The 15362-nt window shown below is 37.7% G+C and overlaps 1 protein-coding gene across 6 annotated transcripts in view; it reads left to right on the top strand.

The window, feature by feature from the left end:
* Positions 1-15362, top strand: part of mxt (Eukaryotic translation initiation factor mextil) — a 146473-nt gene that overhangs the window by 95014 nt on the left and 36097 nt on the right. For 5 of the 6 annotated variants that reach the window (XM_081740652.1, XM_081740656.1, XM_081740637.1 and 2 more), the window contains one exon: positions 1507-1860. The exons of the other annotated variant lie outside the window; for it this stretch is intronic. Coding sequence is in view for 1 of the 5 variants with exons in the window: in XM_081740656.1 (XP_081596782.1) it covers positions 1507-1509 (3 nt within the window). In the remaining 4 variants the exon portion in view is untranslated. Of the gene's footprint in view, positions 1-1506; positions 1861-15362 lie in introns of those variants that run through there. 6 annotated transcript variants of the gene reach the window in all.

Here is a 15362-nt window from a genome sequence, read left to right as displayed (position 1 = left end):
GATTTTAAGATGGCTGCCGTCAAGGTCATATGTACCATACGACTTCCCCCTAGGCCCTATACGTATCTACATGGTTGTTCTTTCATTAACACTTCGTTTACAAAGGGTAGTAAGGAACTTCTGCAGTAATCTCTATTAACCACATCACAACTTTTAAAAATTATTAAAAAATAGAAAACATGCACCATGGCAAAAATTTCTGTCATCACAAGTAATGAATACATGTCCTCTATCAGCAATAAAAATTTCATTGAAATCGGAGCCGGACAATTGGGTGATGTCCCTTGTAAGGATTTAACTCCAGTGTTTAAAGTGAGCCGGTTATGCATCCGAAAGTTAGAAAATCAGCTGGTAAAATATCTTGATTTAAATTGTAATTTGCGTGTAGGAAAAAAAACAGATTTTACAAATAGAAATAAGTATGACGTCAGCATTGAGTCAACAAATATGTTCGTACTATCAAAGATTTGGTTAATGCTGCTTCGAAAGTAAATAACAGTTCCCTATTACCCTATTCAATGGCAGAATTTGCGCTCTTGATTTTTTCAACATTTGTGCAAGCAATTCCACCCACCCCTCTCAAAAAATTAACTACTGTACCACCCGCCTAAAATGTTTAGCCTGGATTCACCCCTGGCATTGACGATTTTTTTTTTTTAATTCAAAATTATTTTTATTGTCTGGATTTCTGTGTTTACAATTATAAGAAAATTAGTTCTGACCACGAGACGAGACGAGACCAGAAGAAGCTTTTGCAAATGGAAATGAGATTGGAAAGAACCATTAAATACTAGAGGAGAGACGAGAGTACCTACAAAGCCTTGAAAACGGGATGAAAAAGCATATGAGCATATCCACTTAAAGACCGTGTTGAATCACTATGTTATTGTAAATGCGATTTTTAAGTAAACGTACCATCCATGTTCTTCCACATTTAGATCGCCGATATGCTCAAGCAAAACACTAGTAAAGCACACCGCTTTTGCTTTTTCTCCCCCACGTAATCACTATTGCTCAAGAAACAGTTTGACTGCAGAAGTCTGTAGGCTGGTTCAACAATAGTAAGACGGCTGCACCAAACATTTTTCTGTTCATTGGATTTGGTAATTATGTGTTGGTAATTATTTACCGAATATTGTGACGATTAGCTATATTTAAAGTTTTCATATTATTGAATGGAATACAACGGAAAACCATATTCATTGAATACTATTTTATAGGTTGATGATAATTGCTAGTAAAGTATTTACATATTTGTCTTACCGCCCCCCCCCCCTCTTTTTCTCTTTCTTTAAATTTTTCACGCCAAAAATGATGCAAAAATGTCAGGACTAGAGATGCTTTTTAAATTCGTCAAAATTACTGCTCTAAGTGGTCATATTTGTTCCATACCATCATCTCATCTGATGTCACTAAGCACTGTTTAAGGCATTAATTTTATTTGTAGTTAATGCTCCATGCAATTATTGACATTTTATTACATTTATTTTCATTTATTTTTTGCAGTGAAAGCTAAGTGAGATGAATTAATAAATTGCTCATAAAATTTAAGAAATAGAAGTCGAAAGTGTTTTAAGCAGTTCTGCCTCAACTTAACAAAATATTAAAGCATGCAGCGAATATGATTTTACAATGCTAATGTTCATTCTTTAAGACCTCAAGAAGTGTTTGATAAACATCCTTCTTTGTTTTATTTAACCATCTTATTCTTTTTTTCTTAATATTTTTATTGTAATTTTTTGTGAAGTACTTTTGTTAATACTCAGTATTATTTTCTGTAATGGTAGAAATAATTAAATGTGCTAACAAAATATTACATCTAATTTTAAATAATAAAGTACTAGCAATATTGTCGTTTAATACTTTATCTAATAGCACGAACTTGTGTAATGTAATCTCACTAACTAGCCCGCAATCAGGTCAAGACCCAGCTTCGTATTATCTTATCAGTTGTTTGGGCTAACCAAAAACTTCAATAATATTTTCCATTGTGCAAGCTTTGCTTCTAACAGACTTAAACTACTCGCTGAGCAAAACAATACGTTTACTGTTTAAAAAAAAAAAAAAGTTTCGCCAACTCTTCACTTTAGGGAGGAAGCCGAAGTGAATAGTTGCCGAAACTGTTACACGTTAATATTTTCTAGAGTGAACGTATTATTTTGTTCAGCGAGTAATTTAAATAAGATTGAATAACATATTCTAATAAGGAGTCCTTCAATGCACTCTGGAGTATATTTCACAAAAAGTATTAGTGTACAGGGTGTCTATCGGTCACGAAAGTCACGAAAAAGTCACGAAATCAGAATACGGTCATGGAAGTCACGAAAAAGTCACGAAATTTAGCTTTTGGATCACGATTTTTTTTTAAACTACAAATGTAAGTACAGATGGGAAAATTTTGTTCTATAACAGGTCAAAATTCACCACCAAAAATGTCTATGGTCGGGTTTAGACGCTTCAAAATCGCAAGCAAAGTACGTTTCTATCGCATGGGTGAAAATTCAGCCTAATTCGCACTCAAATTCACGGTTGGAAATGTTAGGAAATTTTTTATGATTTGGTAAAGAAAGGTCACGAAAAAGTCACGAAATTCCATTTTGGAATTTTAGTAGACACCCTGGTGTACAAGTGTTTCTTACAAGTCGTAATTTATTATGAAACATTAGCAATAGAAGAATAGTAAAAATAATTTACCATCTCTAGTCTGACATATGTAGTTGTATTTTATGCTACATATGATTGTTTAAAAAATCTAAACACGCCTTCCGCCCCAAATTCATTAAATAAATAAATAAGTTACATGGTAGAATAGTAAGTCTTGCAACATTTCTACAACCCAAACAGCAGGCACATGTACAGGCCATAACCGAACGTAATTACAAGGTCAAACTGGCCCAAGAGGTAGTATGGCAAGCGGACTATTTAACACAGAGACCACTCACCCCCAGTCTCAGTGTCTTTAGGCAGTATCTCCGTGAACTTCCTGTCTTCAGTTCGAACTCGGGCATAACGCTGTGACAGTAAACCAAACATTTGTCATATGAAGGGGAAGATGCAGTGAACTACAGGACGGCAACTCGTTGATTCCAGAACTTTCTGTGCAGGTTGTAAAAATGTCGAAGATCAACCAAGTTCCGGCTGTGTCAGGGTAACAGATTGTGCGGTCATATGACACGCCATTGAGGTTAATGCATCCACCAGCACACGACGATAGTTAAAACGAACTCGGGAAAACCCCAAGAGCTGCCTGCCACATTGTGCTACGTGAGTTGTCCCACATCAGAGCGGATATATGCCGACAACTGCTGCAAAATCCGCCTAATGTGCGTTTCGTGAAGGAGATTGTCATATGCTGCGAAAAGTTAGTGTTTTTCCGAAATCCGAATGCGTAAAATCTGGTTTAGTAAGGGCCAACTTCCAGAACCGCTCGACAGATATGGCTGTTTCGAGCATAAAGTCATACTGTGTGTGTGGTAGAACTCAGGGCCACTTCGGGTTCCTATCATCAATGCTAGCATTTATTCAAAACAGTTAGAGTAGACGCATGCTGCCCTACGCTAAAAATACCATTCATTGGTTAACCTTGAGCACACCCTGAAGCAACAGGACAACGCAAAAATACACTCTGCTTAAAAACGCAACAAAAGAGGCAGAAATTTAATGGTATCGAACGGACGCTACACTCGGCGTATAATCCTGACTTTCTGCATTCGGATTACTACCTGTTTAGGTCTATGGTGCACTTGGTGAAATCACCAAGCAACAGGAAGTGAAACCAGTAGTGATTTTACTTTGCCTCTAAGGCCAAGACGAGCTCCCTCTTGGCAGTGGAGATAGCGTACGCGTCATTGGCGCGAGAGACCCGGTTAGGTTCCAGTGGAGATCATGTAGCCTCACTGCTGACCGTGAAGCAAATTTAAATCTAAGGACAAGATGTGGTATTGAGGAACTGACATGTAGGTGTTTGCAGTCAGTCCAACCCGACAGGCTGTACTTTGAATGATAACGTACCTTTATTTTGCGAGGACTGCTGGGAAAGTTTCTGCGAACTACTACTTACAGTGGCGATGGTGTAAATTTTATAATTTTACCATTATAAAATTAGTAAGAATGGATTTTCTTTCGTTTGAATTATCTTTGATTGCTTAAGCCGATTCGTTTGTTTTTCAAGCAGTTCGAAGTAGTTCTGTGTGAAATTTCTCGACTACACTTTTATTATTATTATTATTATTATTAATGATTCTAAATGTAGTTTAATACCGAAACAATGCGTCCATGACTGCATATCCCTTTTGGGAATGAAGCACCATTCAAAAGGACTGTGTGTAATAGGTTTTTCGAATTCCAACACAGTTGCATATTGCTCAGTAAAATTTCGTGAAGTCATCTATCCAATTTTGTTGTCAGTAACGTTGGTGCTGCTTGTGAAATGATTGAGAGAGATCGGCAAGTAACATACCGTGGGATTTACCCGTTCTTGAACATTGACATGAAAGCAATTCATACGATTTTTCATGATCACCTGAACGTACAGAAACTGTTCAGCCTTGGAACCCACAGAATTTGACTGAACTTCAGTAACAGGCTCGTGTTAATTCGGTAGAGAGATGTTCAAAACATTCCACCGACTTAAGTCAAATTTAATGTACTACGAGGGTCACTACGAAAGTTTTGATATGTGAAATAACTTACATACTTAAAATCAATTTAACATTACATTTTCTCAAAGTATTCACCATTACATTGTACACACTTTTGCATCCTCGAAAACCACTTTTGGAAGCAATGTTGCCAGTCTTTTTCTTCAAGTGTTAAAAGTTCATTCTCGTAAGCCACTACAGCTTCTTCAGGGCTGCAAAATCTCTTCCCACGTATGCGATCTTTGAACCTGGGGAACAGAAAAAAATCACGGGGCCAAGTCAGGACTATACGGCGGATAAGTCATAAGTTTAACCTCCGTAGATTCTAAAAACTGAATTGTGATGGCCGTGTGTGCAGACGCGTTCTCATGATGAAGTAGGATCCCACGCAATCCAGTTCTTGGACGCCGTTCCCGAAGCTTCTGAACACTTTTGTTAGGCAAACAGTGGTGTACCACTGAGCAGTAACAGTCCTTTGTTCTTCAAGTGGAACAGTTGCAACATGGCCAGATTCGGAGAAGAAAGTTGCGACCATCTTTTTCCTCACACTTCGCGGTCGCTTCACTTTAGTGGATGGATTTTCATCTGGAAAGATCCAAACTGTAGACTGGCGTTTATTTTCAGGATCGAATTGATAGATCCAAGTCTCATCACCAGTAACAATGTCAGAGACGTGTCGAGAATTGCCTCCCATCAAATCTTGCAAGCATTTCTTCACACCATTCCACACGCATGCGCTTCTGCTGTTCAGTCAAAGTGTGATGCACCCAACGAGATGAAACCTTCCTGAGCCGAAGATAATCATGAAGAATTTTTGTTATAGCTGGCGATCCAATGTTCACTGTAGATTCAATGTCCTTGAAAGTTGTTCGAGGATTTTCTCGAATCATTTGTTCCACAGCGGCAATGTTTTCATCTGACACAGCTGTTGCCGGACGTCCAGCTCTCTCTTCATCTTTAAGCGATGTCCGGCCTCTGAGTTCACCAAACCACCGAAAAATTGTAGCACGGGAAGGAGCAAGGTCCCCAAATGCCCTCTGCAAACGGTCAAGGCTTTGTGTTTCGTTTTGAAATCGTAAAGGATCATTGCCCGAAAATGTTCCCTTTCGAGCAGAATGCTAGACAGCCGAATAATGCTCACATCAACAAACAAGTGAATGTGATACGGCCACGCCGATAAGCGAGGAGAGTTGAAACTTGCTTCGCTCCTTCGCTCTGGATACCACTACCGAAAGCAATTGTTGGAATTTAAATACTGTGCCACAACAATGCGTGTCTCAAAACTTTCGTAGTGACCCTCGTACGCCGTTACAGGCGATGAAACTTGAGTCTATTCACACGTACCTGAAACTAAACAGCAATCCACTATTTGAATCTTTTAAAATGAGACGAAACCAACTAAACTTATTCTTTCGAGATGTGTCTACCAAGCAAATGGTTGCTTGTTTCTTCAGTTAAATCGGTCATGAGCCAAACAAAGCTTTAAAAGATCAAAAAACTGTAAATGCTGAATGATATAAAGATGCTAATTCGTTTGCCAGAGGTTGTCAATGAATTGCGTAAAACAAACCCAAATCGAGCGTTATTTTTCACCACCACTAACGTCAGTTCCCACTCAGCACATCAAACTTTTCCATTATTTTTTTTTTCAGTAAAAGTGTCGAATTGACTCATTATCTGCACCCATTGGATTTAACACCTAATGACTTATTTTTGTTCCCACACATGAAAAAATAAGATCCGTTGTGAGCGATTTGTATCGCCTAAAGCAGTTGCTGACGCATTGTGAACACCGGTTTCCGAGGCACTTCTTCAAACTGCTGTGAAACATACATGAATAGACTTAAAGAAACAATCAACAAAAGGTAAATATTTATTTTTCCTAATTTCGTAATAGCGGAACACTAGCGCCAATGTAAGTAGTAGTTCGCAGCACGGACGTACGCAGGAATTTATTTCGGGAGGGGTCCAAAGCTTTTCGGGGGGGGGTCTAGACAATTTCAGGCTAAATTCTATTAAAAATTGTAAAATTGCCCCTAAAATTAGACTAAATTTACAAAAAAGTCTGGATCCCAGGACCCACCCCCTACATACGTCCATGGTTTGCAGAAACTTTTCCAGTAGCCCTCGTACTGTAATAAATACAGATATATTGTGTACCAAAGTATTGCAGGACTTACGATTGTTCTTGTGATTAGCCGAAGTGAAAACTATAGAAATTATATGAATCAATGTTCGGGGAAATGAACTGAGTGCACTTAGTGTTGCTTTGAAATATTACAGAAAAAAAATATTTCCGCTATATAAGTCCAGAACAGAAAGCAGAGTTTTCATGTGCTCAACGTACAGTTCAATGTTGCGTTTACACCGCTGTAACATCTTCGAGACCTGCCCTTTCTATACGCAAAATTACGTGTACCCTTAGATAATAGGAAAAGTTCATAAAGCAAATTTCAGAAAAAATATGACTCAGGACTTTTCTGAAATTATCGATATAAGGTAATATATATAATATGGGATAAAGGAGGCTAAGACACATTTACACAGTCTTCCAGTGGTAAAAGTGACTGATAATGAGAAATGAAAGACACGACGTAGTGAACTGGTAATTTATAATACCACTTATTCAAAATAGACACCGCGAACTGTTCTGGGTTCGATTCCCGGCGGGGGCACTCGGTCGAAAAAGTAAAAGCTTTTTCAGGTCAGCCATCCTGAATGAGGTTTTCCTCATTCACACCAGGCAAATGCCGGGGTGGTACCTAACATATAGGTCCCAGGCCGCTTTCTTCCTTCTCTTTTCCCGGATTGTGTGCTCGCCGAGGAACGTCATCCCTGAAACGTGACGGGCTAAATGGCCATAGATGCCGGAAGCCCAGGAATCTAAAACCCTAATCAAAATAGACAACGTGAATCAATACATTCATTGAAGCGGTTGTAGAACGTGGTGAAGTAGTATTGGTACTCCTGTTTCGGAATTGCTCTCAAAGTCACGATCGAAGTCTTTTGAGTGTCTGGAATTGTGTCGAAACGCCTTCCTCTCAACGCCAATTTCAGTTTCAAAAATAACCAGAAGTCACATGGAGTCAAATCTGGATAATGTGAGGGTGATCGAGCTCCACGATCCCGGTTTTGATCACACATTGGTGTACCGTCCTGCTTTCGTGGGTGGGTGCATTATTATGCAACAAACTATGAGCCTTGGTGCTGATATTCAGTTCGAACTCTACCAATCCTGCTCAAGAGACGTTACAAAACATCCATGTAATACTCAGCGTTTACAGTGCAAACCTCTAGAGTGAATTCTTTGTGGGTGATGGCTTTAGAATCGCAGAGAACAGTGGGTAGAATTTTGATACGACTCTTCTGCATGCACACTTGGTTCGGTTTTGGAGTGTTGCTGAATAAGTGGTTCGTACTGAAAGCTCCATGTTTCATCACTTGTTGCAATGCTTGACATGAATCCTATATGCACACAGGACTGTAGTCGAGGGTACACGGCGGTACACGCCATATACCATCTGCTTAATCTTAGTCATTTGAGTGTACCTACTGCTGAAGGTAGTGCTTTCTACTTTTGTTTCGTTTATATTTATTTATTTATTTAATCTGACCATGACATCAATGATAAAGTGACTATATTACCAGACCAAAACACAAAATTGTTAGTTTTAGGCTATGGGAATAGATCGATGCAAAGTGGTGTATTTTTGTTCTGAGACGATATCCTATCGTTTTGAAGGTCAATATTTCTGATATTTTGCTTGTTCTCTGCTGAAAAGAACCAAAGTTGGTCGATATTTTTAAACTAAGGTATGAATATTTTCAATATCATGCTAATGTTAATACGTAATGAGCAATACAGAGCCTATTAATTGAAAAAAACAATTATGATTAATGATTAATGATTTTATAGAGTTAAATTCGGACAATTTTTTTGGTGCTGGTAAACCCTAACAGCACAAAATGTGCTAGGCATATGCCATTTAGGTGTCCCAGCTACTTTTTAGGTACCCGACACTTGACACATATTTTCATGTGCCAATGATGTACTTCAACTTCCTACAGTTTTAGGTACTTGTTACACCTAATTGATATTTGCAACTATGTACCACAAATATAGCATTTATATACCTGGCTCAGTTTCGCACTCTAACAGTCATTTGTTTTCATGTCGTCACTTGGGACATATATCTGTCATGTTCTAGGTACCTTCTTTAGGTACATATTGTTTCAGATACCCTAACAGCACAAGATGTGCTAGGCATGCGCCATTAAGATGTTCTAAATTCATCTCCCACATTTCATGCATTTGTTGCTTCTTTTTCTAAGCGATTATGTACTAGAAGCAACAAATGCATCAACTTTATTAGATGGCAACTGTCACTGATCATTTGAAAGTGAATATGGAAGAAAGTAAATAGACAGTCGTCATTTTATTATAGAATTACATGGCGAGCAGATTTTATCTGATCCCAAACGGTTATCGTCGAATATACGCAGTTAAAGGATCAGTCTGATTAGCCAAATTCAAAAGACCTCAACAATTTATCCTTCTACAAGCGACGTTCTCTTCATCGCCTCCATGCTCAAGTCGGAAGAGCACGCTGCTAGTAATCCAAAGGTTGGTGGGTCGCGCCAACCCAGGGGTGCATTTTTTTGTTTGTTTAAAGTGTTTTCAGACTCACTTTAATGTAAACACATATAGGCGATTTAACATTTTGGGAGGAGTAATTTTGTGGTTCATTGACGCTTACGGCATGGGGAACATAACTAGAACATACTAAGCACTTCCCCAGGTACATGTCAGGCACGTGCCTAGTGGCGGACATAGATTGTGACTATCACTTGCCATTCATGTGATTTCTCTCTCAGAGGTACATAAAGCACATACTGGAGACATTCCCATGTATCTGAAGGAACATGATAGGCATATGCCTGCTATATGATTGTGCTGTTAAGGTACCTCGTTGGAATCTGTGTTCAATAAGCTTTCCAACGATGTAACAATCATGACTCTGTGATATTTAGCGGGGTTACCAGGGCCGCCAATGCGGAGGTCTGCATCAGTTTTACGAAAATGATATGGAGGGCGATTTTATAGGATTTTCGTTCTGAATTTTTATCTCACTTTGTACTGCAACAATGGCTGTCATTTTTTACATTATTGTCACAAGTATATTGCCTATAGAGTAGCAGAATTTTGTCAGCGTAGGGTGACTGCAAGGTTGCCAGGAGGCCCCCAAATTCTATTTTTGTTCATATTTTTAAGTATTTTTGTTTCTTATTATTATTATACTACGAATAGGGCTAGAATTGCACAAATGCTACCTTGTTGGAATGCGTGTTCCATAAGCTTTCCAACAATGTATCACATATTATTATTATTATTATTATTATTATTATTATTATTATTATTATTATTACTAGCAGCGTTCACCCCGCTTCGCTGCGGTCACCCCGGAACGCAATAAACTTTGTTACTTAGATAATTTTTACTTTTTCGCTTTCAAGTGATATGATAAAAACCATAGAAGATTGCAGTAAATGTTAACATTATATCGCCTGTCATTTATGTTAACCCGCCCCGCTTCGCTGCGGTCACCCCGGAACGCAATAAACGTTGTTACTTAGATAATTTTTACTTTTTCGCTTTCAATGCAGTAAATGTTAACATTATATCGCCTGTCATTTATGTTAACCCGCCGAGTGACACGGTCATGCGGGTTGCATATAAATACGTTTATTTTTATACCTATGATGAACTAACAAAGGATTTGTACGTTATGGACACTTGAATGGTCAATTATCTCAAGACACTGGTAATTAAAAATTAAAGTGATATGATAAAAACCATCTAGGGTCCAAATCCTAATAACCCCCCAAAAATGAAAGAAATTGGTTCAGCCGTATTAGCGTGATGAGTTCACAAAGGATTTGTGCGTTCTCTTTTATATATATAGATTATTATTATTATTATTATTATTATTATACTTGTAATGTGTTCCTTTTTTTAGTAGGATCTTGCGTAAAGTTAGGTTGTGGGAAATGTACGAATAAGCTATCCATTAGATTCGAAAACTAGATTCTACTTGTTTAACTGCGTTTAGATTCATATAAATAGTTTTATAAAACTGAGAAAAAATCAGATTAAACTCAAGACACCCTTATGCGATAGTACAGTGATAAATTTGCAAACATATGCATCAAGTTAGGGAAGTAAGATTACAAAGACTAAATTATTTTAACATTTTAATGTGGTTTAATTTTTAAAAAAGAAATCTTTCACGTTCTGTTATAAAATATTCTTTACTTGCTATAAGTATTAAACAATTTTAATAAACATATTGCAGGCGAATCTATTTGGGGCACCCGGGCCCCAAGTTCTCCCTTCCTTGGCTACACTCCTGGTTTCAATCCACCCTATAATTCCAATGACTCCTTTGCGTGTAATGTTTCTTCCAGATATATTTGTATGGGGCCTTTTCATTCCAGGAGTTGACCGCCTGTCTTGAAGCTAAGATAAATTAAATTGCGACTACATGTTATTGTTATGCAAAGCATGCCCTTTAGCAAATAGTGTTCTAGTGCACTCCATTCACAGTTTGTTCCCTTTCCCCCGCCAAAATTTTCTGGGAGAAAGCCTGGTTGTGGGTACACGTGTACACCTGGAATTATACTACATAAATTTATATCAGTATCAAATACAACAGGACAAGAGATTTAAGGACTATATAGTTTATATCATATGTAAAGCAACAAAATTTGAATGTTAGATATGATTCAGGAATTCGAATTTTGTCAACTCGTTAGGGAAGAAATAGTTAAAGTTGTACACGGCGTTAGATGTACTTCATGTCATACAACAAATAATATAGTCAACAGTCATGGTGTTGATTCTACACTGTAGCAGTTTAGTAAAACATAAAGAAAAATATACATATACTGTATATAAATTTAGGCTACTGATATTCGTTCTCATATCACTGAGACACCAAAAACTTTAGTTTAGCTAAATATTTTTAACATAACATTGCAGGGATACTGTAGAGTCTGAAGAAGTCAGGAATATAATGAAGCATTAAACTGAATTGTATCTGAAGTCCTTAATAGTCTAAATTGGAAATAAACATGAAGCTGTCTCGTTGTCCTTGAATTTTAAGTGGTTGTCACAAGACTTGTATTTTATGTGGTCTCTTGGACTTATTTTCTTATCAATGATGTTTCCTCACACATGCTAACCTACTTTTTAAAAAGAATTAACTAGTTTAGTAGTAGTGGGTTCAGGTTTCTCACACAAATTATAGCAATTTATACATATTTAGTTCTGGCTTTTAAAATAGAATTCGTTAATAAAAATGTTTAAAATGTTGCTGCATTTAAAAGTATCTGGTTAATTGGAATGTAGAGTTCTTTGTTAGCATCAGGCCTATATGAGATGTGAATCTTTAGCTTAACATGGGATCTGAAATATAAGAAGGTATTGATCATGTGAAATTTATAGATTGATTGAAAATTAGCTTACCTTTCCTGCACGTGGATTTGGTATGATGTGGTAAGATATGATTACCGTAGTGAGGGAAGAGAAAGGATTTAAAGTTGGAACTCTTTTCTGGAAACTTTCGCATTTACACTGGATAAAAGTGGCATTTTACATCATTTTCAAATCTCTTGAATACTAAGGTGGTTTCTTTCTTTTTTATTTTATTATTTATTTGTTTATTTATTGGTTAAAAGGTCAGGTCTTCCTACCGATAATCTTTGCAAATAATGGTTTGGTATATGTGTCACGGGGCAAGGGGGCGGCCCCCCTAAATTTTGACTGACCCCCATAAAATTTCACGGTAGGCTTGCAAATGAACTATAATATGGTGATGAAGTATAATATGATTGGGTCGGGCCCCCCCTAACTTCTACTGGGCTCCCCCTAAATTTTTGGGCTGGCTACGGGCTTGTATGTGTCAAATAAAAAGAAACAAATTATTCTGTGAATTTTCGAAAAAATCTTTGATACCACAAATTTTTAGTACGATAGTCTATTTTATAACAACTAATGCTCTATACAATTTTTGCAATTTACTTACCTGGAAACAAGAAATGGAAGGTAATGTAATTCTGATAATAATACTCGATAATTTAGAAAAAAATAGTCGAATCATTTCGAATAAGTTGCCTTTATAGTAATTCTTATAAGAAACATCAACTTAGTGATCAAGACGATTTCGCTAAAATTTGGTAGCTAGATACTACACATGAAATAAACGAATATGTGTTTCAATTTTCTCAGGGCGGTTCTTGGGTCATAAGAGCCCCCACCGAAAAATTTATTACTCGACACCAAAAGTGCAAGAAAAAGTAGACCGACGGGAATAAAATTGTGTTCTTATATACTAGATGTAAAACAAGGAAATACGTAAACTTATGTTCATATTTTCCTTCAAAAACGTTTGGGTGGAACAGAGAATCACGTCACGTACTGACGAATGCAGCTGTCAATCAGTTCGCACGTGTCCTTACGAGGAAGTGCGTCATCTACAATGAAAATACATATAAATTTGTAAGGGTAACTAACGTCTGCAAAACTTCCCACCTACAAAGGTATATGTAAAATATATGCCAATTAAACTAAGTATAACGTTGATCAAGCAGTAGTATAGCACATACCACACATACTCACGATCACAACTGCAACATGACATCAACAATCAAGATAAATTTGATCAATGTATTCCGAACGTGTGGGACATATCCAATTGATTGTGAACAAATATTTAACAAATTGCCCAGACAATATGCTGCAGAAGATCCCACCCATGGTATAGAAGATGCTTTCCTTTAACCACTCTGCTCAAAGAGCAGCGATTCGGTGTCTGTACGTAAAGCAAACTACCCAGAAAGAAGAAAAGAGGGTGCTGCACCTGGATGTAACATATCACCGGCTGTAACTACACCAGGCCACGTCCCCAGTGATTCGCCTGGGATAGAATAGCATCATCCCTTGTTCGGAGATGCCGCACATGCAACACTTGTCTCCCAGCAGCCAACATCACAGGTTCACGAAGTTGATCAGTATATTGTAGCAAAGTTTGCTTCCCAGCAAGGGAAAAAACTTGCCCTAATCGTCGTAGGCCTCAAAAGGACTGGCGCAAATAAAAGAGAGTTCAAATCAGTGGCGGCTAATGTTAGCGTTGCAGCGTTGCGCAACGACCAAAGTATTTCAAGAAAAAAATATTATTAGCAATAGTAGTAAAGAACAGAAAAATACTTTCTAATACTCTCATATATACTTTAAATAACATTTTTTTTTTTTACTTCTATAACTGTCCGTTTCGTTAATCCGTTTTAAAAAGCGAAAAATAATCCGTCACAGAGTCTAATTTATATTGTGTTGCAGCGAGCGTATAACGACCAGATCCCTTCAGCGCGGGAATTGGAGCAAATGTTAAGTCTCCTTTCCCCTATCTCAGAAGTTAAAGGATCTGGTCGTTGCAGTGCTTCTGCAACACAGCACGGTTTGCAGTGAATGAGAAGGTTTCTCGCGCTAAATATGCTTTCTGAATTTTATTTCACTAGCAATTAACAAATGGAATTTGTTTTTATGCATTCATATTTTTAAATTACGGTACTTATACTGAAGTAAATCAATATAATGACAATTAGAAAAAGTGATAGCAGAATTACAAAATAAAAATGAAATGAAATCTTTGAGTTTTACGTCCCACGGTTATGCCGGTTAGGCTAAAGGAAACGGTGATGATGAGTAATGAATGATATGGTGGAATGAAGAAAGTGGGAGGAAACGGGAGGACCCCGAGAAAACCCACGCACACGGTGTTTGTCCACCACAAAGTTCACTTGGCGGGGGCTGGGATCGAACCCGGGACCCCAAGCACCAGAGGTGAACGCTCTACCACTGAGCCACCGCGGCCCAAATTACAAAATAAGAAAGAAAATATGTAGTAGAGCAGAAATCAAATGAAAGTAGATCCGCATTTACAAGTTAATTCTTAGCTTATATAGATAATGAAGGTTTCTTCTACAGTAATTTGTGAACCAAATATTAATAAGTCAATATGCAGAATCCCCCCCCTCTGTGGATAGTATTTCATCATCATAGGTATTTTACCTTTATTGGCAGGTCACTTGCCGCAGCTGAGAAGCTTCCATGCTCCACGATCCTCCGCTAACCTTTTCGTCTTTGCGTATGATCTTTCTGTTTTAATATCATCCATTAATTGTAGTCTCCTTCGCCCCCTCCCTCTCTTTCCCGCCAACATACCCTCTAGGACGTCTCTCATGATACAATCTCTTCTTAGGCAATGTCCCAACCAGTTTCTCTTCCTCTTCCTAATAATATCTAAAAGTGTTCTTTTCTCACCCACCATTTCTAACACTCTCTCATTCGTTTTCCGCTCGACCCAACTAATTCTTTCCATTCTTCTCCACACCCACATTTCTAAGGCTTCCAGTCGATTTTCGTCACCTTTACGTAATGTCCACGTTTCCGCCCCATACAGTACAACACTCCACACGAAGCATTTTATGAGTCTTTTTCTCAACTCTTTGTTCAAGGTCCCACAAAACAGACTTTTCTTTCTTTTAAAGGTTTCTTTCGCCATTCCTATCCTTGCTTTTATTTCACGTTCGCACTTCATGTCATTACTAAGAATACTACCCAGGTATCGAAAACTATTCACTTGTTCTATTTTCTCCTCTCCTACC

This window comes from Thermobia domestica, chromosome 2 (genome assembly GCF_964235325.1).
Source record: "Thermobia domestica chromosome 2, izTheDome1.hap1.1, whole genome shotgun sequence".
NCBI classification, from domain to species: Eukaryota; Metazoa; Arthropoda; class Insecta; order Zygentoma; family Lepismatidae; genus Thermobia; species Thermobia domestica.
The sequence above is the reverse complement of the archived record's forward strand: the minus strand, read 5'-3'. Positions and strand labels throughout refer to the sequence as shown.